This window comes from Phytophthora cinnamomi (genome assembly GCF_018691715.1).
Source record: "Phytophthora cinnamomi strain GKB4 chromosome Unknown Contig34, whole genome shotgun sequence".
Classification (NCBI taxonomy): domain Eukaryota; phylum Oomycota; class Peronosporomycetes; order Peronosporales; family Peronosporaceae; genus Phytophthora; species Phytophthora cinnamomi.
Window position 1 is genome coordinate 162,975 of NW_027150967.1, and position 23,736 is coordinate 186,710.

Here is a 23,736-nt window from a genome sequence, read left to right on the forward strand (position 1 = left end):
TGAAGTCTAGCTGGTTGGTACCTCCCAAGACCGCGTCCAAATAACTCTACAGTCTTGTCCCAATGAAGGCTCGACAAGAAATTGCAGATGCAGCTCCAACAACCCAAGGAAAATAATCCAGCCTCGAGCCCAGCAACCACACTCGCCCCCAAAACCTCATCTCATTCTACTCTGTGCAATGGGGAAACCCAATTGGAACAGCGCTCCGAGCCACAAAACTGATGGCTGAGCAGATACAAATACCATAAACACACTCTTTAAAGTTGCGACTGGATGAATTGTTGCATTGTCCACACGTCTAGAAGGCCAAGTTGTACAGCGCTCCCTCAACTCCCAACCGCTGTAGTTATCGGTGTTCGAGGTCGCATAACTCAATTCCACCGAGTCAGGGTGGGTACAGTTTCCTCAAACGTAGCAGTTCGACCGCAGCCAGGAAACGCTTCAACACCCCCTCACCCCACTGCAGGACGAACCGCAGCGCTTTGCCCGAGTCGTGCTGGCTCGTACAACTGAGTGTAAACTGAGTTGCATCTGATTACTCGACGTTCGCAAGCATATCTGCAAGCTCGATTGTCGATTCCAGCAAGTACCGTTAGCTACAGTAGCGCTGTGCTGCTCTCGTTGTTAGCCTTAGACTCCAAATACTATGTTCGTGATGCACACATGCATCTCGAGATAGGCTTTACTAATCAGGCCTTCAGGCCTTCACACAGCTCCGATTACGAGCCAGGTGACCCAGGCCAATCACGTTCCCTCATGTTTCACCGTCTCGAACCGATGTTTGTCTTTGCGTCGCGCGGACGCCTTCGGGTGTCTAAGTCTGCACACGCACCACAACACTCCCTAGCAAGCCGTCGATCGCCACCAACGGAGCTCTATGCGCCCAGTCACAGGCTCGTCGCTCCTCGCGACAGACACAGCAATCGGGCAGTCCCTCGCGACAAGCCTCCCCTCTCAAATCAATCCTCCTCACCCATATCTCTTTCCACAAGGTATCATCTATACTCCCCCAACTGCAAAATTAATACACAAAAGTTACCATCTGGAGCCGAGCCATCTGCCAAATTAAGGGGCGCAGACCTCCATCAGGTCTCAGGAGATGAATCGAGGGTTGAGGTTCGGCCCTGTGTGGATTCTTTTTCCGCGTCGTACGTGGCCTCGGCCGTTATAAGAGGGCTCATTTCGCGTTTCGCGTCCCCGTCCGCAGCCTCCCCGTTCTACCTGCCCGTAGAGCAGCCCACCACGTCGAGCCGGCCACCATGATGAACGGCAACGTCCTTGAGCCCACCAACTCGTTGGTGGGGCCCATGCTCACCGACCTGTACCAGATCACCATGTAGGGAGTAGGGTGCTCTACCTCCTCTGTACTACCAACTCTACCTCACTCTACCTCCGTTCTACCTTTTTTTTCTTTTTCTCCTTGATGATGCAGGGTCTACGCGTACTGGAAGGTGGGGCGCCACAACGAGCACGCCGTGTTCGACCTGTTCTTCCGCAAGAACCCCTTCCACGGAGAGTACACGGTGTTCGCCGGCCTCGAGGAGGCGCTGGCCATGGTCAACACGTTCAGGTTCACGCCCAGCGACATCGCGTACCTGCGCGAGGTGCTGCCCCACGCCGAGGACGGCTTCTTCGAGTGGCTGGCCTCGCTGGACTGCTCCAGCGTCAAGGTCTACGCCGTCAAGGTAGAACGGCGTAGAATTGGAAAAAGGTAGAACGACTGTATCACTTTACTGACGTTCTACCAACATTTGGGTACTATTCTACTCTACAGGAGGGCTCCATTGTCTTCCCCCGCATCCCGCTGGTGCGGATCGAAGGCAGCCTGGGCGTGGGTCAGCTGCTGGAGACGCCGCTGCTCAACCTGCTCAACTTCGCCAGCCTCATCACGACCAACGCCACGCGCTTCAAGAAGGCGGCGGGACAGGACAAGAAGCTGCTGGAGTTCGGCCTGCGACGCGCGCAGGGACCGGACGGAGGCCTCAGCGCCTCGCGCTACTCGTACATGGCGGGCTTCGCGGGCACCAGCAACGTGCTGGCCGGCAAGCTGCACAAGATCCCGATCATGGGCACGCACGCCCACGCGTTCGTGCAGGCGCACACGTCGCTGGACGACGTGAAGGTCACGACTCTGGACGGCAAGAACTTTTTGGACGTGGTGCTCAAGTACCGCAACGAACTCGGCCACACGCAGACAAACGATGTGAGAAGATCCGAAGGAGATTGAAGGTTGTTTTGGTGGTGGATGCTGACGTTTTGCGTTGATGCTTCGTTGTTATTGTGGTAGGGCGAGCTGGCGGCTTTCATTTCGTACGCTATTGCCTTCCCCGATGCGTTTTTGGCCCTGGTGGATACGTACGACACGCTCTCGGTACGTGCTACCCAAACGATGCATTTTGGTTAGTAAGAGGCATTTTTGCTGACATTATTTTGCCTCGATGCTGCAGTCTGGCGTACCGAACTTCGTCTGCGTCGCTCTTGCGCTGCACGAGCTGGGTCACCGCCCGGTTGGCATCCGTCTGGACAGTGGCGATCTGTCGTACCTGTCGAAGCGCTGCCGCGAGGCGTTTATTGCTGCTGGCGAGTGCTACAACGTCGACTACTTCAAGACGCTGAATATCACCGCCAGTAACGATATCAACGAGCCGGTCCTGAACTCCCTGAACGAGCAGCGTCACGAAATCAACGCGTACGGCATTGGCACACACCTGGTCACGTGCCAGGCTCAGCCGGCGCTCGGAATGGTGTACAAGCTCGTGGAGATTAACGGCGAGCCTCGCATCAAGCTGTCCCAGGATGTGAGCAAGGTGACGATCCCTGGCCGCAAGGAGGCCTTCCGTCTGATCGGTGCGAACGGCAAACCGCTGCTGGACCTGATGACAGGATGCAACGAGAAGGCGCCGGAGGTTGGCAAGAAGATGCTTTGCAGGAATCCGTTTGACGAGCTCCGACGCGCGTTCGTGACCCCGTCCCAGGTGATCCCGCTGCACAGCCTGTACTGGGATGGCCCAAACGGCGGCCTCGTGGGCGAGTTGCCTACTCTGGAAGAGCGTCGACAATATGTGACTGAGCAATTCGAGCTGATCCGTGAGGATGTCGTCCGGTCACTCAACCCGACGCCGTACAAGGTGTCGGTGTCCAATGAGCTGTATGAGTTCATTCACGACCTGTGGATGAAGGAGTACCCCGTGCAGGAGCTGGATTAAGTGCCCAAGCTCACAATGACCGCTGCCTGGTCACGGCGCAGTCTGTTTTCAAGTTGTAGTAAGTGGCTTTAATTCAGAGTAGCATTGTTTTTTCTCCGTCCGCCTTGCTCGTGTTTCGAATCAAAAACTTTTGATTGTATGGCAAGTATTACACGCTCCTCCAAATGGTCTCAGGTTCGAGCTGCTATCCATTGCTTTCGCGAAGCCAGTTGAAGCGAAAAGTGAAGTCAGCACCTATGGTACAATTATAACATTAGTCACAATCCCCACAATCTCGAGAAACAAGGTTCCCTAAACAGATACATACCCAGATGCATCAGCTCGTACTGCAGTAACCCCACAATCTCGAGAAACAAGGTTCCCTGAACAAAGTGCATTGACGATTCCAGCGCAAACGCCAATTGGTATAGCGGAGAAAAAGCGAACTTCCGCCGCAGAAAGTGATTCAAAAGGATTAGCGAGCAAATTTCCAGCGTTGCATACACGAAAACATTCACCAGAGTCGATACCCCCCACCTGGCTGAGTCTCCAGGATAGTAGACAACATTCGGAAGTTGCTTGAGTATCAACTTATTTATCGCGAATACAAGCGGAATCACGCACTCGACGTACTCGACCAGGGCCAGATACTCGCAGTGAAACAATAGATGCAGACCTTGAATAACCAACTCCCTCGCTTGTGTCCCTACTTTGGAACGAGTGTCGACTGCGAAGAGCGTCCCGTCAGACCCCAATCTAGTGTTGTTAGAAGTTGGCACAATGGATGTATTTTTCATAAGCTTTTTCAGTAATCGGCTCCGTAGTTGGCGGCGAGCTCGAGGTATGTTTCTCTTCGAAATGAGGCCTCTCGGACCGTACACTGCGGATGCCTCCAACGCATTCAAAAGGTCAGTTTGCTCAGAAGTGATAGGATGCGGCAAGCATGCCCACAAACGCGTGCGCTTCAATGACACGATGCCAAAAGCAGCAGGATCGCGGGTCACAGCTACGATTTTTGTGAGCAAGTAAATAGCATCTGAGTTATTTGATGAGCTAGTGTTGCTGTCTTGTACATAGCATTGCGCTACCTGTCGATCTCGAAGAAGAGCTAACACTGTCTTGGAATTGTCTTTTACTTCATGGAACTCCAACAGTATTTGACCGAGATCAACTGCGATTAACAAGAACGAAAAAAATATCGACCCCGAAGATGAAATGCATACGGACACGAATAGTGCGCTGAAAAAGTCGACTGTTAGTGCAACAATCACCGGTATGTAGTCCTCGAGTTCCCGCGCAGCTTCCATTATAAAATGTTTGGCTGCAAATTTCCACACGGGCAGCACGATGAAAACACCGTTTTTATAGATGTCGGGTACGGATTGGTAGAGCAGTTTGTAGAGCGGAAATACAGCTCCAAGACTCATGTATGCTACAAGCAAGCGAATGTACCTCCCGATGTGGGGACGAAAGGGTGAATTCCTTGCAAACGGTGCCATGCCAAACACAAGCACAAACATAACTGGGATGAGCATTCCGGCCAATAATCCCCCACCCTGCCATACAAATGGTATTGGAAACCCAACAATTTTCGTTGCCGCCACCACCAAGCAAGCCCCCACGTATCCAATAGTTGTTCCGAGCGCCACAATCACCCTTCTTGGGATGGTAAGGCCAAAATTGGGCACGAACTGATTGAACGCATCGATCCCGAAGAATATCAAAGTGCTCACCATCAGACTAAAACGAATCCAGAACATCCAGTTGGCAGCCCACCCTTCTGACGGTGGTCGTAATGGCAAACATTCTAATAGAGAAGCGGCAACGAGTCCAGGGAGAGGCGTGAGACCACATACCAGGATAACACGCGTTCGCGACGTAGTGTTGCAGTAATGCTGTAGGCTTTCGAGGCGCTCAACAGAGTAGGAGCCTTGCCGTCCGACTTGCATCTTGTTCCATCTCTCCTCGAGTTGGTGCCAAGTGCTTGAACTGCACAGACGTTCTCTCGAAATTGGGGGTTTAGAGGAGATTGACTCCCCATCGGACCCTAGGTGGGCGGCACCTACTGCTCCAGCCATCGTAGTGACCCACAGAGCTGGGTGGAATGGTGGCCGGAACTTCCTTAACTTTTATTAGCCATGTATTATTGTAATACAACTACAGTGCACTGTAATACGAAACAAACTATCCTTAGTCTGTTTTACGAAGGTTCTAACGTACACGCAATTACAGCATATTCGACTATTTATGCTTATCGTGCAACTATTCAAAGCGTAGCGTGAAGTCGGCACCTGGAGCATGTAGCAGAAGGTTAGATGCGGAGGGTATAAGGCACCCTAACTCGAGCAGGTAGAAGTTACCTAGATGTAGGAGCTGATACTGCAGGAGAGGTACTGTTGCCAGGAAGATTTTGCTTGGACGGCGGTTACTTGCGTCTCGAGTACGAAAGCAAGCTGATACAGTGGCGAGAATGAAAATTGGCGCCGGAGAAAAAAGTGAAGCAGAATGAGAGATCCGATTTCTAGGACGGCAGATACCAGCACACTCGCAGCTGCATACATGGTCCAATTACCAGCTCCTCCAGGGAAGTAGGCGACATTTGGTAGCTGTTCGAGAACCGATTTGTAGCACACGTACAGAAGAGGCACGACACACTCGACATATTCGACGAGTGCTAGGTATTCACAGTGAAACAAAATTATGCAGTTTTCAAATTTGGGCACTACTGCTACCGGTACCCTTAGTAGCTGCAAGCCTTGTAAAATAATCTGCTGAGAATTCTCGTCACGTGGAGGCTCCCCAGCAAGACCAATCAATGTCATGGATGCTGGTACAATTGATGCACTCGGCAAATGCGGTCCAAATGTTGTTCTTCGGTGCGATGGTGATGTTGCTCGGCTAGTGAGGCCACCAGACCCGTATATACCGCAAATTTCGAGCTCCTGTAGTTTGTTCATTTGTTCGTTCGAAACTGGGTGAGGAAGGCACGCCCACAGACGAACACTTTCCGTTGGTTTAGAGTTGAATGTGCTAGGATTCCGAGTGATGAAAAGTAGCATTGATAGCAGAGTACATGTTGTATTCGCCTCACCGACAGAGTGGAGACGCTCAGCACAATTCTGTCGTTCTCGACGCTCTTGGCTACAGCAACTGAATTCGCGCGTACCTCCCTGAATTCCAACATCAACTCGCCTAAATCTGCAGCAACGAACGCCGCCGTGACCTTGACGAAGATATGCATACAGAAGCAAACAGTGCGCTCAGGAAATCTACCGAAAAGGCGACAAGTTCAGGAATGAGGTCTTCCAGTTGGCGTGAAGCATGCACCATGATATATTTTGCTGCAAACTTCCACACGAAGAGCACAATAACGGCGCTTGCTTGGTATGTAATGGGTAAGAAGTCATAGAAAACTATGTAGATGGGGTAGATTGCAATCAAAACGCTGTAAGCTGAGAATAATCGGTAGAACCGGCGCAAGTGGGGTCGATAGGGGGAGCCCGCAGTGAATGGTTTGGAGCCGACGACGATACGAATCAAGAACGGAACGAGAATCCCCATCGATACTGCCCCCAGTTGAGATGTGAATGGTGCTGGGAATCCGATCGTTGTAGCGGCAATATACCTGTCCCCAAGAGATAGTATAAATCGTTTAACATTCGTGACGTTTATGTCTGGAACGAACAGGGTAAGTTGCGATATTCCTGCGTATGATAGCGTAAGCATCAGCAGACTCAATCGAATCCAGAACATCCAATTCGCCTCCCACCCTTCTGAGGGTGGTCGCAGTGGTAAACATTCCAGCGCGATTGTTAGTGTTAGCGCAGGAATTGGCGAGAGGATACACACCAATACAGTCCGTGCTGGAGAAGTCGTCCGGCAGTAGTGATATAGGCTTTCGACACGCTCGATGAAGTAGGAACCTTGACGGCCTACTTGAATGGCATTCCACTTTTCTTCCAGACGAGCCCATATAGCCCATAGAAGAGTCGGGTCGTGGCCTGAATGGTTCGAGGCAGATGTCATTTCGCTCATGGCTACTTGCCCAATGTTGTGGTTTGGACGTAGGGTTTACCATGGAGGAATTGTCAAAATAGAACAACGGTAGGTGCTGGGAATGTCTTCCTCTACGAAAGATTCATGATGGTTTTAGAAATCACTAGGGCGATGTGTCCTCGGTACATTGGGTCCCAGAACCTTGATACATTCGGGTTTCATGTTTGCTCGCTTGCGCTCTTGGACACCTGTGAACTGGACAAGCGTGGTTCCATGGTAATGCTCGTCAATCCATCACATACTTCTTCTTAGAACGATAAGAACAGCAAATGGTTCACTTATGCTTCAGAAGTTATGCTATGAAGCCAGTCAAAGCGAAATGTAAAATCAGCCCCTGCAAGTGAATGTTAGCTAGGGTATTATCTCGCGCTAACTGAGGCAACATCAAAAGTCTGCTTACCAAAATGCATCAGCTCGTACTGCAGCAGAACGACAATTTCAAGGAATAAACTCCCCTGAACCAGATACATTTCCGTCTCGAGCGCGAATGCCAGTTGGTACAAAGGCGAGAATGCGAACTTTCGCTTTAGAAAGAAATGCAACAGAAATAATGATCCGACCTCTAGCGATGCAAAGACTAGAATGTTTGCCAGCGCCGATATCCCCCAGTGACTAGCGCCGCCAGGGTAATAAACCGAATTCGGGAGATTCTTGAGAATCAGGTTGTAGGATGCGAATATGAGCGGGACGATACACTCCACGTATTCTACTAGTGCCAAGTATTCGCAGTGAAACAGTAAGTGCAGACATTGCAGTACCATCGTTTTAGCTCGTACACCAGACAGTCTCGATTTCCGTTTCACGTCTCCACGTTTACTTGCAGAAATCCGTGCAGAAACCTTCGAAGCGGCTATAGTATTCGTTGTGGCATCTATCCAGACAGGCACGACAGAAGAACTTTGTGCCCGCCAAACTTGTAATGAGCGCCGGTGAGACCTCCGGAGAGATCGACTTAACTTTCTCTCCAGGTGGGCATCTCTCGAGTTGTAGATACCATACTCCTCGAGTTCATTCAATCTCTTGGCTTGGCTGCTAGTCATGGCGTGTGGCAAACAAGCACGAAGTCGGGTTCCGTTAACGGATACCACCTGGAAGGCACGAGGATTTCGAGTCACTGCTAGAACCACAGCCACCAGGTCACGTTCCTTTTTATCTAGAAGCTCTACCACCACTGTGGCGTTCGCTCGCACCTCTCGAAACTCCAGGAATGCCTGACCCACATCTGCTGCGATGAACAGCGCGGAAAAATAGAGGGACCCCGAGGATGAAATACACGCAAAGACAAAGAGCGCACTAAAGAAATCACAGTCATCGATACCACCACTGGAATGAAATCATCTAATTCCCGAGTAGCACATATCATAAAGTGTTTTGCACCAATTTTCCACAGCGTCAGAACAATTAGAGCACCGCCTCGGTAATGAACTGGCACATGCTCGTATACTACCTTATAGAGCGGATATACTCCTGCCAGGGCCATGTACGCGAACAATAGACGAAGGTATCGGCTGAGGTATACACGACACGGTGAATTACTTGAAAACGGTGCAAACCCAAACACGAGCAACATCATAATTGGTAAATAGATTCCCAGCAACAAAGCTCCAAACTGCCAAATGAAAGGTACCGGGAACCCGATAACCCCGGTTGCCGTGGCGAGTAAATAAGTTCCCACGTACGCGAGACTAGTTCCCAATGAAACAATAATTCTTTTGCAGAGTGTGATGTCGAGGTTGGGAACGAATAACCTCAGTTCCGATACTCCTACCAATGTTAGCGTGAACGCCATTAAGGTCAGCCGAATCCAGAACACCCAATTTGCAGACCACCCATCCGACGGCGGCCGCAGTGACGGACACTCCAACAGCACAGCCGTTGCTAGCGCAGGTAGCGGCGTAAGAATGCACGTTAGAACCACTTGCGTCTGAGATGTAGTTTTGCAGTAGTACTCGAAACTCTCCAACCGCTCGATGGAGTACGCGCCCTGACGCCCCACCTGAATTTCATCCCATTTTTCTTCCAGTCGATGCCAAGCTGATGAACTGTGCTGTGGCTCCAAAGGTTTTAAAGTAGTAGTAGACTTGCGTTCCTCTTCATGGCTGACCCAGCTTCCTATTGGAGTTGCTGGCTTGATCATACGGACCGGCTTTTGTGTCGTGAGTCGTGAGCTTGAAACACTGGAACGCGCGATTGAGTCGCAATATTTATAAAGTTACCTCACAACATTTGCCGCTAAGTGTGCACCCTCTTCATGAGCTCTTTATGCGTTTAATTCTTCTCTAAAAAAAAACGCCGTAATCACGGATGCAAAACCTGTAGAAAAAGACGAAAAATTCGAACTTAGCCCTCTAAGTTCGCATGTAAGTTTTTGGTTCGCACACACAATCCAACAATCCAGCAGAATAATGGCGACACCACGTCCTCATCAGCGTCTGGGCGACGCCGCCTGGAGCAAGATGCCCAAAGTGGTGCGTAGTCTGCCCCCTCCCCTGTCCTCTGCCTGCCCCCTCCCTCTCTAACTGTGGGCTGTGAAACAGAACGGGGAGCTCTTCGCGCTCACCTACGGGTCGCTGGTCACGCAGCTCATCAAGGACTTCGAGGACCTCAAGGTGGTGAACCAGCAGCTGGACAAAATGTACGGGATCGGGCACAACAAGCATACTGGTTTGGGGAATAAATGATGATTCATGTACTGCTATGGTCAGGGGCTACAACATCGGCGTGCGGCTGGTGGACGAGTTTCTGGCCAAGTCGGGCGTGGCCAGCTGCCAGGACTTCCGCGACACGGCCGAGGTGGTGGCTAAGGTGGCGTTCAAGATGTTCCTGGGCATCAACGTGGAGGTCTCGCAGTGGAACGCCGAGGGCACCGCGTGCAGCCTACTGATCTACGAAAACCCGCTGACGGGTACTGTAGACTCTGGTGTTGTTTCACGTTTCAGTAGTTTTTGCTGATTTTTTATTTTTTTACTGGTTTGGCAGAGTTTGTGGAGCTGCCGCCGAGTGCGTACGGGGTCTTGTGGTACTCGAACGTGCTGTGCGGCGTGCTGCGCGGCGCGCTGGAGATGGTGCAGATGCGAGTGGAGGCGCAGTTCGTCAAGGACGTGCTGCAGGGAGATGAGGTGTCGGAAATCCGGTGGGTGGTGTTTTTGGCGATGAATTGGTCGGAGTGTAGTGCTGATGGTGGCTGCTGGCTGTTTGAATAGGCTGGAGCTGAAGGGCATGATCGAGGAGGCGATGGGCGACGAGTACAAGGAAGACTAGACTAGGTTTGTTATTGTATGCTCCAGTCTTTTCGTCAATATGTTGCAGCGCATATACAAAACTTCAACTTGCTGCACACCAGCGAAGTCATGTGCCCTTGCACGGTTTACTTGGTCTTCGTTGTGAACTCATTCGATATACTGCTGAAGCTTCCAGCAGGTGCTTTCGTTGCTCCTGATCGTTCGTGAGTGGGTGAGGAAGACATGCTCGAAGCCTCACAGTATTCAACGCCAGCACTCGCGATCTCACCGGACTTTAAGCAGCATCGGGCATGCAAAAATAACAAGCCACAACGAAGAACGTCGCAAGTTGAACTGCCTTACATCCATCCCAGTATTCGTAGCCATCGCTTCGTAATATGACAATATGATAACACTACTGTAGTCTGCGCTGAACCTCAAGTCTTGTGATCAATATTTGCAGCGTAACCACCGCCGAAGTGGGCCAGCTTGCTCTGCAGCAGAGTCACGATCTCGATCAGCAGCTTCGCCTGCACCAAGTACGCCTGCGTCTCGAACACGAACGCCAGCTGGTACATCGGCGAGAATGAGAACTTGCGTTGCAGGAACTGCACGAACACCACGAACGTCATGATTTCCAGCGCCGCGAACACCAGCAAGTTGGTGACCGAGCTCATGTTCCAGTAACCTGCGCCGCCGGGGTAGTACACGACGTTCGGCAACTGTTCGAGGATGGACTTGTACGTGACGAAGACGAGCGGGACGACGCACTCGACGTACTCGACGAGCGCGAGGTATTCGCAGTGGAAGAGCATGTAGCACCAGCTTCTTCGACCGATCTGCATGCTTGAACTTGTTGCTACTAACTCGGGCAGTTGACTCGCTCCCAATGAACTCCGAACCAGGCGGGAAAGAGGTCGCAACACCGCCGGTAATAGGGAATATTGCTATGCTGTTGAGGTGCGGCTCTGGATGTTGGAGAGATTGGTTTATCCATCGACTAGTAATGCGGTCGTCCATCCCATATGCCCCTGATGCCTCTAGCGCCTGAAGTTGCTCGTGCTCTTGGCGGGATAGTGAATGGGGTAGGCATGCCCACAGACGAGCAGGTCGCAACGATGCGACTTGAAACGTGCCCGGATGCCGAGCTACGTACAAGATCATATTCACTAAGTCCACGTCTTCCGAGCTGGTGCTGCGTCGGTCTTTCTTTGTCGGCGACCGTGCCTGGGACTCCCGTCGACTTCGAAGCAGTTGCAGCAAAGTTTTCACGTTTTCGCGTATCTCTTTAAACTCGAGAAGCGATTGCCCTACATCACCGACGATAAACATCACGGAGAGGTAGATGGATCCCGAGGTAGACATGCACGCAGAAACGTATAGTGCGCTGAAAAAATCAACCGTGAGCGCCACGAGCTCTGGGATGAAGTCTTCAAGCTCACGGATAGCTTTTACGATGAGGTGCTTGGCTGCGAATTTCCACACTGGCAGCAGCAGGATCACTACCCCCCGAAATGATACTGGCGCGAAGTCGAAGACTACTCGGTAGAAGGGATACACCCCTCCAAGTACCAAGTAGGCGAACAGAAATCGATAAAATCGCCGAAGATAAGGTCGGAGCGGTGAATTCTTCGCAAACTCCTTGTGACTAAATACCAGTCGAACCATGCCTGCAATGCACAGACCCATGACCACGCTTCCAAGCTGCAGCATGCACGGCACCGGGAACCTTATAGCATTTGCTCCCAGGAGACACAGTCCGACGAAAGCAGACATTGAGCCTTCCGTCACAGTTACTCTTTTCATCAGTGTGAAGTTGAGGCCCGGGACGTACGTGATCAATTGCGAAACCCCGACAAAGCTTATCGCTAACATCGTCAGCGTCCAGCGAATCCAGAACAACCAATTCGCAGCCCACCCCTCAGCCGGATGCTTCAGCGGGAGGCACTCCAGTAACACAGCGAAAGCAAGTGCTGGTACTGGAGTAAGCACGCACACCAAAATCACTCGGGTCCTGGACACCGTTTTGCAGTAGTGATTCAGACTCACGAGACGCTCAACGGAGTAAGAGCCCTGGCGACCCACTTGAAGCTCCTCCCACATTTCCACGATGCGAGTCCATAATACAAACACAGTACGGGGCCGAGCAACGGCATCGCCGCTTTTGGAGCCCGCGCACTTCCCATTCTTGTGGACTGGAATCAAATCGGAGCGCCGCACCTTACGAACTGGGCATCAGGTGCTAGTTATGAAGTTGAGATGTCCCCACCGACCAGGACGAAGAACTCGGTCTGATCCTACCACTTCCACCCCCATTATGACACGAAAACTACAAGCTCAAAAACAAGATTTCTAAACATAAACCTTGCTATGTGTAGATATATCTCCTATTCATTCTCTTCAACTTGGAACAGCCCGCCAGCAACTCAGAAGAAGGCGGGAAGTCGACCACGAGATGACATCTTCCGGCGAAGCTGCCAAATGCGGATGCCTCCGTCAGCAGACGCTGACACAAGTGTGGACCCTTGCGAGTTCACAGTCAGCGCCGAAATGCCCTGGGCATGCGCCTCTGGTATTTCCAGCACCTGCTCCTGACCGGAGGGTTCATCAAGCTTCCAGAACAGCAGCTTGCCCGTGGATGTTCCTCCCACCGCGTATTCTCCATCCGAGTCGAAGCACCTTCAGGCATAAATGTTAGTTTTAAAGCCATTTGAACAGCACAAATAGATACGTACTGGACAGGGCCATCGGCATCCACGTTGACGGTGATCATTCGAGTGCCATCAGATTGATACACAGAGAGCTCATTGGCCTTGCTCATGCATGCAATCGTCGATGATCCGCCGCAGAACGTCAAACCGCAAATCTCGGCGCGGTGTACAGGACTAGCAAAGAGTTTGCGCATGAGCTCGCTTGTGCGCAAGTCAATCAAATACACGACCCCTATGCATATCCGAGCTCGTGAGTGACTGTACAGACCAACGAGACAATTTGCACTACGCACCATTCTTTGTCGCTGCAGCGCCAGTGGAACCATCATTGCTAATGCACAGACTGACCACGGACTCTTCACACTCCATGAAGGTCGACAAAGGTGCTGTGGCGATACCCTTGGGGGTGTAATGCCACATCTTGATCGAACCGTCCCATGAACTCGACAACAAGCGGTCCTCATACACGCATATAGCTGAGAGTCCATCATCGTGTGCCGTGATCTGGTCGATTACTCGTCCGACATCCATCGAGTACATGTAGATGCTGTTGTCCCAAGACCCGATAAACACGTATTTCTCGTCGGGGGATACGTCGCAGCATGACAACGCTAAGTTGCACGACAGGTTGCGCCGCAGTGTTCCATCCAACGTCGCCGAAACCTTAAAAGTGGTGTCCTTCGACGTTGAGAACAACGCTCGACCATCCTTGCCCAAAACCAGCGACGTCACCTCACTGCAGGCAACAGACGAACAATTAGTCCTAGAACTTACCTACAACAACTCAGAATCATACAACGTACCCAGCATGAAGCATATATCGTGCGGATGGCGACCACGCCGAAGCATCACCACTGGTACCCAAAGTCCAGTTCCAGCGCTTGGATGACTCGACACTCATCCGACGTCGGAGTTGTGCTGTGATCCCTCCAACCAAACGTTGCGCCTGCTTGGCACCAAACGATCGAGTCCGGAAGCCAAACATGCTACGCCGGTTGCCCGATGTTGTGCCTTCTTCGTCACCATTTTCATCGTAGGAGTTTTCTTGCCCCACCTCACTGTCTTCTCGACTACGGGTCTCAGCCTCGCCATTTGACGATAAACCATTCGACGGACCTACAGACTCGCCGCCAAGCCGTTGAGGAGGTACAAACTCAATTGTCGCGATCTCCACGGCTTTGCCCACATCGTTCCGCGAAGGGTGGGCCCCAGAAAATAACAGCTTAGGCGTCTGTCCGAACTCTTGAATCTGTGCTTCGAATGAGCACTTCTCCACAGGATCGGTAATGGTCTCAAGATCCACCGAGCCCTCGTATGACAGATAGTAGAACACTGTGACGATACAGCAATGTCAGTCAACTGGCCTTTCGCCGTTCACAATAGTTTCACATGATAAGCCAGGTACGGTGGTCACTTACAATTGTTGGCCTCGATTGCAGCGTCACCCCGTTGTTTGCACCCAAAAATCAGATCGATCCACTCGTGAAGATGTTCAGATACGTACTCGCTTTCTAGGGCCTCTCGGTTAATACGAACGAAGGCAGATGGACTGGGTGCCCACGCAGGAAGCTCAACATCTCCGACCTATGAAAATATATGCAACAGCAATCAAGCGATTCATCAGTTACCATACGAGCGCCAACCACCATCAAACGGCGTATCCATCCATTACGCACCCTCGTCAGCTTTTGCGTTGTTCCCAAATCCAAGTTCTTGCCGTTGCAAAGCCACTCCTCCGGCGGCAGTGAGTCGTCAAAGAATGCCGGAATAAGTTCCTTAAGGTCGGCGTGGTTTGTGTTGCAGCTACTCCAAGTACTGGGAATGCTCTGAAAAAGCCGGTCGGGGGCGTCGAACTTGCCGTTCTGCAGACACAGCATGTACTCAGGGGCCATTCGCACGAAGTAGTAAAGCACGTATCCGGGTGTCGAGTAGTGAGTTCCGTAGAGAAACGGCGGCGGCAACCCTTCATCCTCCATTCCGCGTGGCATGGCTTCAAAACGCGCTTTATAAAACTCCAGGCGTTCTTCGTTCAGTGCACCGATGGGCTTGGATAAATCGCGGTAAACGGCAGGGTCCGACAAATCTACCGACGAGCTCTCGTAATCGTTCAGAATCCAGGGGAACACGGGATACTGCGTGAGGTCGTTCTTCGTGCGTCCGGCAGCATTGTTCAGGTACACCAGGTAATCATAGTTGGACACTTCGCGCTGCTGCCACTTGCGCAGCATCGACTCCAAATCCGTCTGCTGCAAATGCTTCAGATCTGGCTGGTTGACCATCATGTCGTACACTTCATCTCGGTCGTGGTGGTTTCGGAAGCTGAAAAAGAAGCTTTCGCCGTTTTTGAGAAAAATCTCCAGACCCGTTTGCTTGAGCATGTGGCGGCGCTTGTACAAGTACTCAATCGTGTTGTACGCCCAGTTCAGCACGGGGTCGCCGACATTGTTCACTTGCGCTGGCTGAAAGTACAATCTCTGGTTCGTCAGCATCAGACAGCCCGGGTACTTGAGCAGCGGCACAATGCGGTCTACGAGTTTGCCCTTGGTCAGCAACGGACGTTCCCGGAAGTCGACCAGCAAGCTCGAGTCGAACTGGTCCGTTTGTCTCGGCGTCAGTACCGGTTCCAGCAGCGCCTCCTCGTCCACCTTGTTCATGACGCTGTCCTTGTGCGCCAGCTCCCAAATGGGGCGGACACTCTTCAAAAACTCCTCAATCTTGGAATGCAACAGCGAGAAAATGTATTTCTCCGGGACAGCAGCAGCAGCGTCCGAAGAGGTCTCCTTCTGCACGTACGGGTGGTCCACGCCTCTCTCCTTCATCTCCAGGACCGACGACACTTTGAAAGTCAGGAAAATGGCGCAGTCCCCGGCCTCCGGGTGGTCGTGCAGCTCGGCCACGGGCATCTCCTTCATGTCCCGGAAGAAAAACCTCAGGACGGGCACGTTGCTGTCCTGCGGGTCGAAGAAGAAGCCCCTCGTGCATACCTTGAGCCTCCCCTGCACCTTGCTGTCCTCGTAAAAAAAACATTATAATAATTAATATTATTAACATAATAATTGTTAGAGTAAAAATACCGCTTAAAATAACAGTTAGTTACCGGTGCGTGTCGGGATTGGGCTCGAGATAGCGGTGCACACTGAAGTCCTGTGCTCAAATAAGAAGGTAAAAGCGTGCGATTAGAGGCTAAAAGACGACGAATTAGGACGAGCGGGGCCGCCCTACGTCCAGGAAGAACTCGCCGTCCTCCAGCAGCAGCAGGTTGAACCGCGTCTGCGCGCTCTTGTAGCCGAACTTGGACGCGAACATCGGTCCAGGGCGCCGTGCGGTGCAGACAGGTTATGATACGAATGAGGGATGAGATGCTACGTCGGCAGTTGGCGCGACACACCAGATTGTACACGAAATAATGCGCTTGACAAAATCGGGTGCGATGAGTTTTAATCACAAAACGGATCATCAACCGTCCACATGCTACATGTGCTACCTAGCAGGGTTCTGAAGATATTCAGGTATTCATGGATGGATCGGTGACATTCTCCCCGTTTCCCAACAGCAACACAACCACTTGGGGATACTAGAGTTGCAGAGCAGCAATTAACGGTGTCCCGCCATCATCGGACCTTGAATCACCCACTGCTCCTCGCTCGAGGAGAGCCTTCGCTGCATCGAGGTGTCGGAGATCACACGCAACACGCAAGGAAGTAAATCCTTCTGGGGCTCGCAGCTCGATACTTGCTCCGTTCTGTAGTAGCAGAGTTGTTATACTCGTGTGCCCTTTGTGAGCCGCGCTAATAAGGGGCGTCCAACCCCTGCTGATTTTTCAAGCAAGCTTCAACAGTTTTGAGGTCGCCCTGCTCGCACGCAATTCGAAGTCTTCTGTCGCTGCGAGATTTCTGGTCGACCGTCTGGCTTGGAACAGGGAAAGCTTTAACAATCTGACAAGATTGGTCAGCAACCACTGGGCGGTGTTCATCTTCGCGCATGCGTTCGTAGATGAGCTGAACAAACTCGGGGTACCCGCTGTAGTATGCTGCTAAGAGCGCTGGCCAATCTTGAATGTCGCCGCATAAATTGATTAAAAAAAATTGATATCCGCGCCAGAACTCAGCAACACGCGAACTACCGACAGTCGCTAGTGCCAACCGGCCGTCAACAAGGCTGTGCCTTCACTCGGCAAGCGCGAATTCACATTGGCGCCTCTCAATATGAGGAAGTGGACAACGTCCGAATGGCCTATTTGAGCTGCAGCGAGTAGCCGGCGTTGTCGTCAAGTTTGATACCCGCTCCGTTGTCCACGAGCAGCACAACAACTACATGGTGACCGTGCTCGCAAGCAATATTCAGAGCGGTCGCATCGTCGTAGTAGCGTCGACTTTTGACCCTGCCATCGCTATCTCTGCTCCCCCTCGCTCCGCCGATGTTGCAGGCAATCAAAACAAATAAAGATTTGGTTTTCCACTGGGATGATGAGGTCTCCGTTGTGGTAGGCTTTTCAAACACTTTTTGTTTTCTTTTTAATAAATCTTCTCCCTCAGCGCTACGCACTACTTGACGAGAACTGCAGCAAGTTGACCTCAACGATAAGCGGCGACGACGAAATATTATCTCGATGACCTGCCCATGCACATGGGGATGAATAAAGTGAGGGGGTTCCAGAATTCATGACCATGCTTATGACTCGAGCTCGCGCACGGCACGCCAACCTGTATCAAAGTCGTCGTCGAATTGGGCGCCGCCCTCAGTGAGGACAGCCACGGCGTCCACCAACTCTTGCTGGTAGGCGGCGAGCAGAGCCGCATCCCGGTGCTTGACGTGGGCCTCCCACTCGGACTCTCGGTTGACGGAACTTGTCAATACAATCGTGATCTGAACTCCTTCCCCTTCCAGGGGGGGATGCTTGTGTTGTACAGAGGATTCCCACGTTAGCATCAATACTCTTCCTCTGTCTGTCCAGACACATTTAGACTACTTCGCTCGAAACTTCTGCATCCGCAGTGATGCCAGGGTCCAGCGACAAGCCAGGGGCTGGCCATCGCACGGAATCTGAATCGACGGTATTCGTGACACTGTGGAGAAGCGTCAGACAGAGATGGAGATCCCTTCAAGTCGGTCACCAGGGTTCTTACTCTGTCGAGCGGTTGGTGAGTCTGGACCGGGATTGCAAGACCTCATCGAGAGTTCGAGTAGCGTTGGTGTGTGTGCTCACCCCACTGCCTTCGCTTCTCGGGATTGTGCTGCTGGAATGTTTACCACTGCGGCCTCCGTCCGACGGCTGGGCTGCCAACTGGGTCTTCTGGATTCGACTGGGTTTTACGGTGTTTGCCATGACATTTGCAGGCATGGCCCAACTCTCCACGTTTGTACCGGACCTCAACGCTACTTTTCAGAAAATTTTGGTTGTTGCTGTGGGGGCTACCATCGGCTTCACTACTACTGCGATTCTTGCAGCGGTATTCGTTGGGTTCCCGATTCCTCTGTTATGGATTCTTGGAGGCTCTGCCATGTCGATCTACGTTCCTGCGATGACTGTGATGGTGTTCGGGTTAGCTCCGTTTAGAGCAAACTCGAACTGTCGACCGAATTTTCAAAAGTTCTTTCGCTACTTTTTCGCTTGGATGACTCTGGCTGACGTGTTTCCCTTTTGTAAGGTTCTTTACGAGTTCGTTCCGACCTCTTTCCGAGGGGTTGTGATTAGTTTGCTACCATTGTGGAGATTCGCTGCCAAACAGTTTATGGTGATGGCCACCCGGGAATTAGAAGACTTCATGCCGGAGATTGTAGCCTTCTCGGTCGATTTTTTCAGCGCGCTCTTTGTGTCAGTATGCATGTCTACAGGTGGATCCGTCTATCTCGCGGTAATTTTCATCCTAGCGGACACAATGCACTCGCTGCTGGAACTGCACGATGTGCGCGAAATGTATGGGGCCATTACGAGGCTCGTTCAAAACGAACAGTCTTGTGACACTCAAGGCCACGGCAAGAATGAGCCGGCCCATCTCGTGTCGATGATCCTTTCCGTAACTCGGAGTTCCGGATGCTTTTTGACGAACACTACTGATGATACACGCCAATGGGCATGCTTGCCCAGAGAACGTAAACATGTTGGCGACCATTTCGAAGCGCGTACATCGTCTCAACCACCTACAAGGATCAGGCTTTCCGAACAAAGATAAACCTAAGCCCAAGGCAAAATCTTACTACCGACGCATTCGCTTTCTCTTGGGCCCATCGATTATGCCGGCACCCACCAGTCCAGCCGGTCCATTACCAGCGATTATCCCTGAAGCAGCAGTAAAGAATACTGCGAAACATCATGGTCGTAATGCAAGCGCGAGGAGCGGTTCATCTCAACGATTGAAGAAAATTGGCCAGCGAGGGTTGCGAGTTCTTTTCCACTGGGAATATGTGGCACTGGTTGAATACGTTGAATGCATCGTACCGCTAGTGTTTGTAGTGTACAAATCTGTCCTCCGGCAGCTTCCAAACGCCATTTACTATCCAAATGGAGGCGGACATTTGACCAACGACGTTCTCGTAAGTGTTCTGGTGTTCGGCAAATTGGCGACCGTCACATTTCTACTTCTATGTCTTTATCTGCAATGGAAGTTTGCATTTTGTCCATTATTACAGCTTGCTTTCGTACTTGAAACACATATGCATTCCGTTCAATCAAAGCTCATGATTGAGACAATTCTGTTGTTGCAGTATGAACTTGCACATCTCGGTAAGCCCCCTCCCCCGGATCTCGTTTCGAAGAGCATGAAACTAATGGTTTACTATGGTGTGCATACTTTAGGGACCGACTTCACTTTCCGCATTGAGTGGCTAAACGACCAGCAGTAGCGTAGCAGTCCATCTATTTTCTGATGATACCTGCATTTTGCGGAATCGCTCAACCCACAAAAAACTAGATTTGTTGTCGGAATCAATACCTAACAGCTGGTTTTGATCACTCGTTCGAGCGTGATCAAAACTGCCGGATTCGACTATTTATTCTTGATTTTGTTGTTGTTGGAAGCGCAGTTACACTGTAAAACTGTAGCATGTTACACGGAGTCTTGTTCTCCCTCACGACCTTACTGCTGCGCTAAAATTGGTTCTCTAAGCACTCAGAAGCGAACCAGTTCACTATAACTTCAGCCTGACGTACTCAAGGCAGCAATGAAAAGTGCTACGACTAGCAACGCCAACAGCGCTGCTCGGGTTCCAGGATCGATCTCACGAACATCGACCTGGGATCGTCTTGAGAAAAAGTGGAATGAACTGCAAGTCGGCCACCAGGGTTCGTATTCCGTCGAGCGTCTTGAAAGCTTGGATCACTATTGCAAAACCGCATCGACGATTCGAGCGCTTTCGGTGTGTATCTTCACACCAGTACCAGCACTAACCGCAGCCCTCTTATTGGAATCGCTGCCGTTGCGTCATCCGTCGGACGGGTGGGCTGCAAATTGGGTCTTCTGGGTCCGCTTGCTACTGGTGGAGTTGATATTGGGCTTTGCAGGGAACTCGCAAGTAAACGCATTTGTTCCGGGCCTTAACTTTACAATCAAGAAGCGTCTAGCGATTGCGGTAGGCACAAGCATCGGCTTCGTCGGGACGTGCATTCTCGCAGCAAGTACAATTGAGTTCCCGGTGCCACTTATGATGCAATTTGGCGTCATTCCTATCGCGATCTACACACCGTTCATGACAAGAATTGTGCTAGGGCCGGTTCTCATGGCGAAGGACTCCCCTTTCAAATACGATTCTGACGTATTCCACCGCTTTTTCTTCTCGCACATGACCCTCATCGGCATCTACCCGCTGTACAAGGTACTATACAACCATGTTCCTACGAATTACCGGAGCGTTGTGGTTTTAGTGCTACCACTCTGGAAGTTTGCTGCCAAGCACTTCGTGGTTAGCTCTACACGAAACTTGGTGGATTTTATGCCGGAACTGGTGGCTTTCTCGGTCGATTTCTTCGGTACGCTATTCGTGTCGGTCTGCATGTATACGTCAGGGTCCTTCTACCTATCCGGGCTCTTTATCCTCGCAGATGTGGGGCAATCACTTCTGGAATTTCGTGAAATCCACGCAAATGCGAAACTTGTGCTGGAACTGCTCCGAGATCGGCGGGCCTCGCAACAGCATCGCACCCGCAAGAATAACCGGCGACCGAGCAATGTGGCCTCTACTGAGATGCTAGCGATGGTTACTGCGGTAACTCGGAATCCCAAGGCATTTGACGTGAAGTCTCTACAAACAGTTCGACTATGGTCGTGCCTTCCACATCCTCTAACACAAGAGCAACTTGGACAGCTGCAAATGCTAGACGCGCTAAAGCTGTATGACCAAACCGACGTGCTCACTACTCGGAGAATGAGTCAGCGAACAGGCTCTCGATCCCAATTCCACCCTTTTCACCTCCAATCTATGTCCGTGCTCCCTACTCCGGGTCAGTCCACCATCAACGCTGCTCCTGCATCGGACGTGATCGAAGTAACGCACATTAAGTCCCTAACTTCTGACGAGTACAACTCAAACTTGAGACGTGTCGAGAGAGCGAAAAGTCTTGCGATGCAAGGGCTGCAGCTGCTCTTTCACTGCGAGTATCTTGCATTGGTTGAGTACGTCGAATGCGTCGTCCCGCTCGTGTTTGTGACGTACGAACTGATACTTCGACACCTGCCAAATGCCATCTACTACCCAAACAATGGTAACAACTGGGGGGCTGCTTCCGTCACGAATTTAGTGGTGTTTGCCCTGCTCGAGGTTGCATCATTCATATTCTTGAACGTTTTCCTTCAAAACAAGTTCTCGTTCTCGCCACTGCACCAGCTCGCGTTTGTGCTGGAGAACCAAATGTGCGCAGTTCAAGTCCATCTTTTTGTTGCGCTGATTATCCTTCTGCAGTATGAGCTCGCTCATCTAGGCGCTGACTTCAGTCTCGAGTTCAAGTGGCTGCACGACAAGTAGCATAAATTCTTCATTGACAACTGGTAAAAGCTAATCCAGGATAAGGTTGGCTATCCGGATTAAGACCGACAAATGGGTCTTCCTCTTCTCGTCTTTTCTTAGTACTTGTTACCTTCCGTCGTGGTTCCGTGTAGCATATTTTTTTGAGGTGCGGCGTGCCGTACGTTGAAGTATACTCGAACTCGGTTTGCTGAGCAATGGGAAGTCTTGGAAAGCAGAGCGAGGCCCAAGCTGCCGTTTCAACACAGGAACACCGGGCTAATCCGTGTCAACGCCTAGAGGAGTTCTGGGAGAGAATTCAAGTGGGTCGCCAAGGATCCTACTCTGTTGAACGTCTCGAGCTGCTGGAGCACTATTGCAGGACAACCTCGAAAACCCGTGTCGTTTTAGTATGTGTGTTCACCCCACTTCCGGTGCTGACGGTAGCTGTGCTACTTGAATGCTTCCCCCTGCGTTCACCGTCTGATGGGTGGGCTGCTAACTGGATGTTCTGGATTCGTTTGAGTGTGATGGTGTTCACCCTAAGCGTGGCAGGATTCTCTCAGATGAACGCCTTCATTCCAGGTTTCGATCTCACGATTAGCAAGATGGCCATCGCGGCCTTGGGCATTTGTGTGTTACAGTCTGGGACGTACCTTCTTGAAGGCGCTGTCTTCGGTTTCCCTGTGCCCTTCATGTGGCAGCTCGGGGCGATTACGATGGCGATTTACGCACCTACCATTACACGCCTTGTCTTCGGCCCGGGATTATTTGCAAAGGGTTCTCTGCTGTGGCTGCATCATGAACGATTTCAGAGATCGTTCTTCGTTCACTTGGCCCTAACTGGGATTTACCCGCTGTACAAAGCACTATACGACCTTATACCTCATGCGTATCGCGGTGCAATCGTTCTTGTACTTCCAATCTGGAAATTTGCAGCTAAGCGGTTTGTTGTGAGTGCAACACGAGACCTAGAGGATTTTATGCCAGAGCTTGTGGCCTTTTCTGTGGATTTTTTCAGCGCTCTTTTTCTCTCTGCATGCATGTCCACGTCAAACTCTATATACCTGTCAGGGTTGTTCATCGCAGCTGACGTTGGCCAGTCTCTGCTTGAGTTTCGTGAAGTACGTAACAACGCTAAGACGCTGCTGCAATTTCTAAATAGGCAAAGACTTACAGAGAAGCGCCTTCGAGACAAGAACGGTGGATCTCACAAAACTGATGAAAGCACAGGTCTGCTGCAGCTGATCCTCAACGTGGCTAGAAATCCGAGTGCCTACCAAGTGACATCGTTGGATAGTGCACGCTTGTGGTCCAATCCTCGCAATGTTCTTCCAGAACCGCTCGACAACAGATTGCAAACTCTGGGTGCGTCAGGCATATACGGCTCGAAAGGCCTACCAGCCAACAGAGAAGGAGCCATAGCATCATCCAAAACCGCATCCCGAAAACGCCCAACGTCTTGGGATTACCAACGAGTTTCAGTTGCACCAGCCCCCCTGCACACTGAGATCACATTGGCAAATGTGACAGGAACGATGGCGAAGGGAACGACCAGGGGACTTATCAAGACTCAAAGTACCAGCAGAGGCCTACGACAGGGAAAACGGTCGACAGAGTTGGTTC

The 23,736-nt window shown here is 51.3% G+C and overlaps 4 protein-coding genes across 4 annotated transcripts; 2 read left to right on the plus strand and 2 right to left on the minus strand.

The window, feature by feature from the left end:
- Nucleotides 1–1,099: 1,099 nt before the first annotated feature.
- Nucleotides 1,100–3,206, plus strand: IUM83_17057 (nicotinate phosphoribosyltransferase; the record flags this gene model as incomplete). Its single annotated transcript, XM_067941983.1, has 6 exons — nt 1,100–1,116; nt 1,208–1,336; nt 1,433–1,685; nt 1,775–2,203; nt 2,288–2,371; nt 2,448–3,206. 6 exons carry the CDS (start codon nt 1,100–1,102, stop codon nt 3,204–3,206), a joined length of 1,671 nt encoding a protein of 556 aa, XP_067792481.1.
- A 5,369-nt stretch (nt 3,207–8,575) lies between these two features.
- IUM83_17058 (uncharacterized protein) lies at nt 8,576–9,378 on the minus strand (the record flags this gene model as incomplete). The annotated part of the gene is made up of 4 exons (XM_067941984.1): nt 8,576–8,579; nt 8,689–8,749; nt 9,010–9,119; nt 9,191–9,378. The coding sequence occupies 4 exons, from the start codon at nt 9,376–9,378 to the stop codon at nt 8,576–8,578; spliced, it is 363 nt and encodes a 120-aa protein (XP_067792548.1).
- A 268-nt stretch (nt 9,379–9,646) lies between these two features.
- IUM83_17059 (trafficking protein particle complex subunit 3) lies at nt 9,647–10,502 on the plus strand (the record flags this gene model as incomplete). Its single annotated transcript, XM_067941985.1, has 5 exons — nt 9,647–9,709; nt 9,779–9,876; nt 9,947–10,146; nt 10,221–10,374; nt 10,445–10,502. The coding sequence occupies 5 exons, from the start codon at nt 9,647–9,649 to the stop codon at nt 10,500–10,502; spliced, it is 573 nt and encodes a 190-aa protein (XP_067792476.1).
- A 2,386-nt stretch (nt 10,503–12,888) lies between these two features.
- IUM83_17060 (Lysosomal trafficking regulator LYST) lies at nt 12,889–16,479 on the minus strand (the record flags this gene model as incomplete). Its single annotated transcript, XM_067941986.1, has 8 exons — nt 12,889–13,141; nt 13,198–13,405; nt 13,467–13,909; nt 13,977–14,505; nt 14,592–14,757; nt 14,850–16,179; nt 16,271–16,317; nt 16,396–16,479. The coding sequence occupies 8 exons, from the start codon at nt 16,477–16,479 to the stop codon at nt 12,889–12,891; spliced, it is 3,060 nt and encodes a 1,019-aa protein (XP_067792531.1).
- Nucleotides 16,480–23,736: the final 7,257 nt, after the last annotated feature.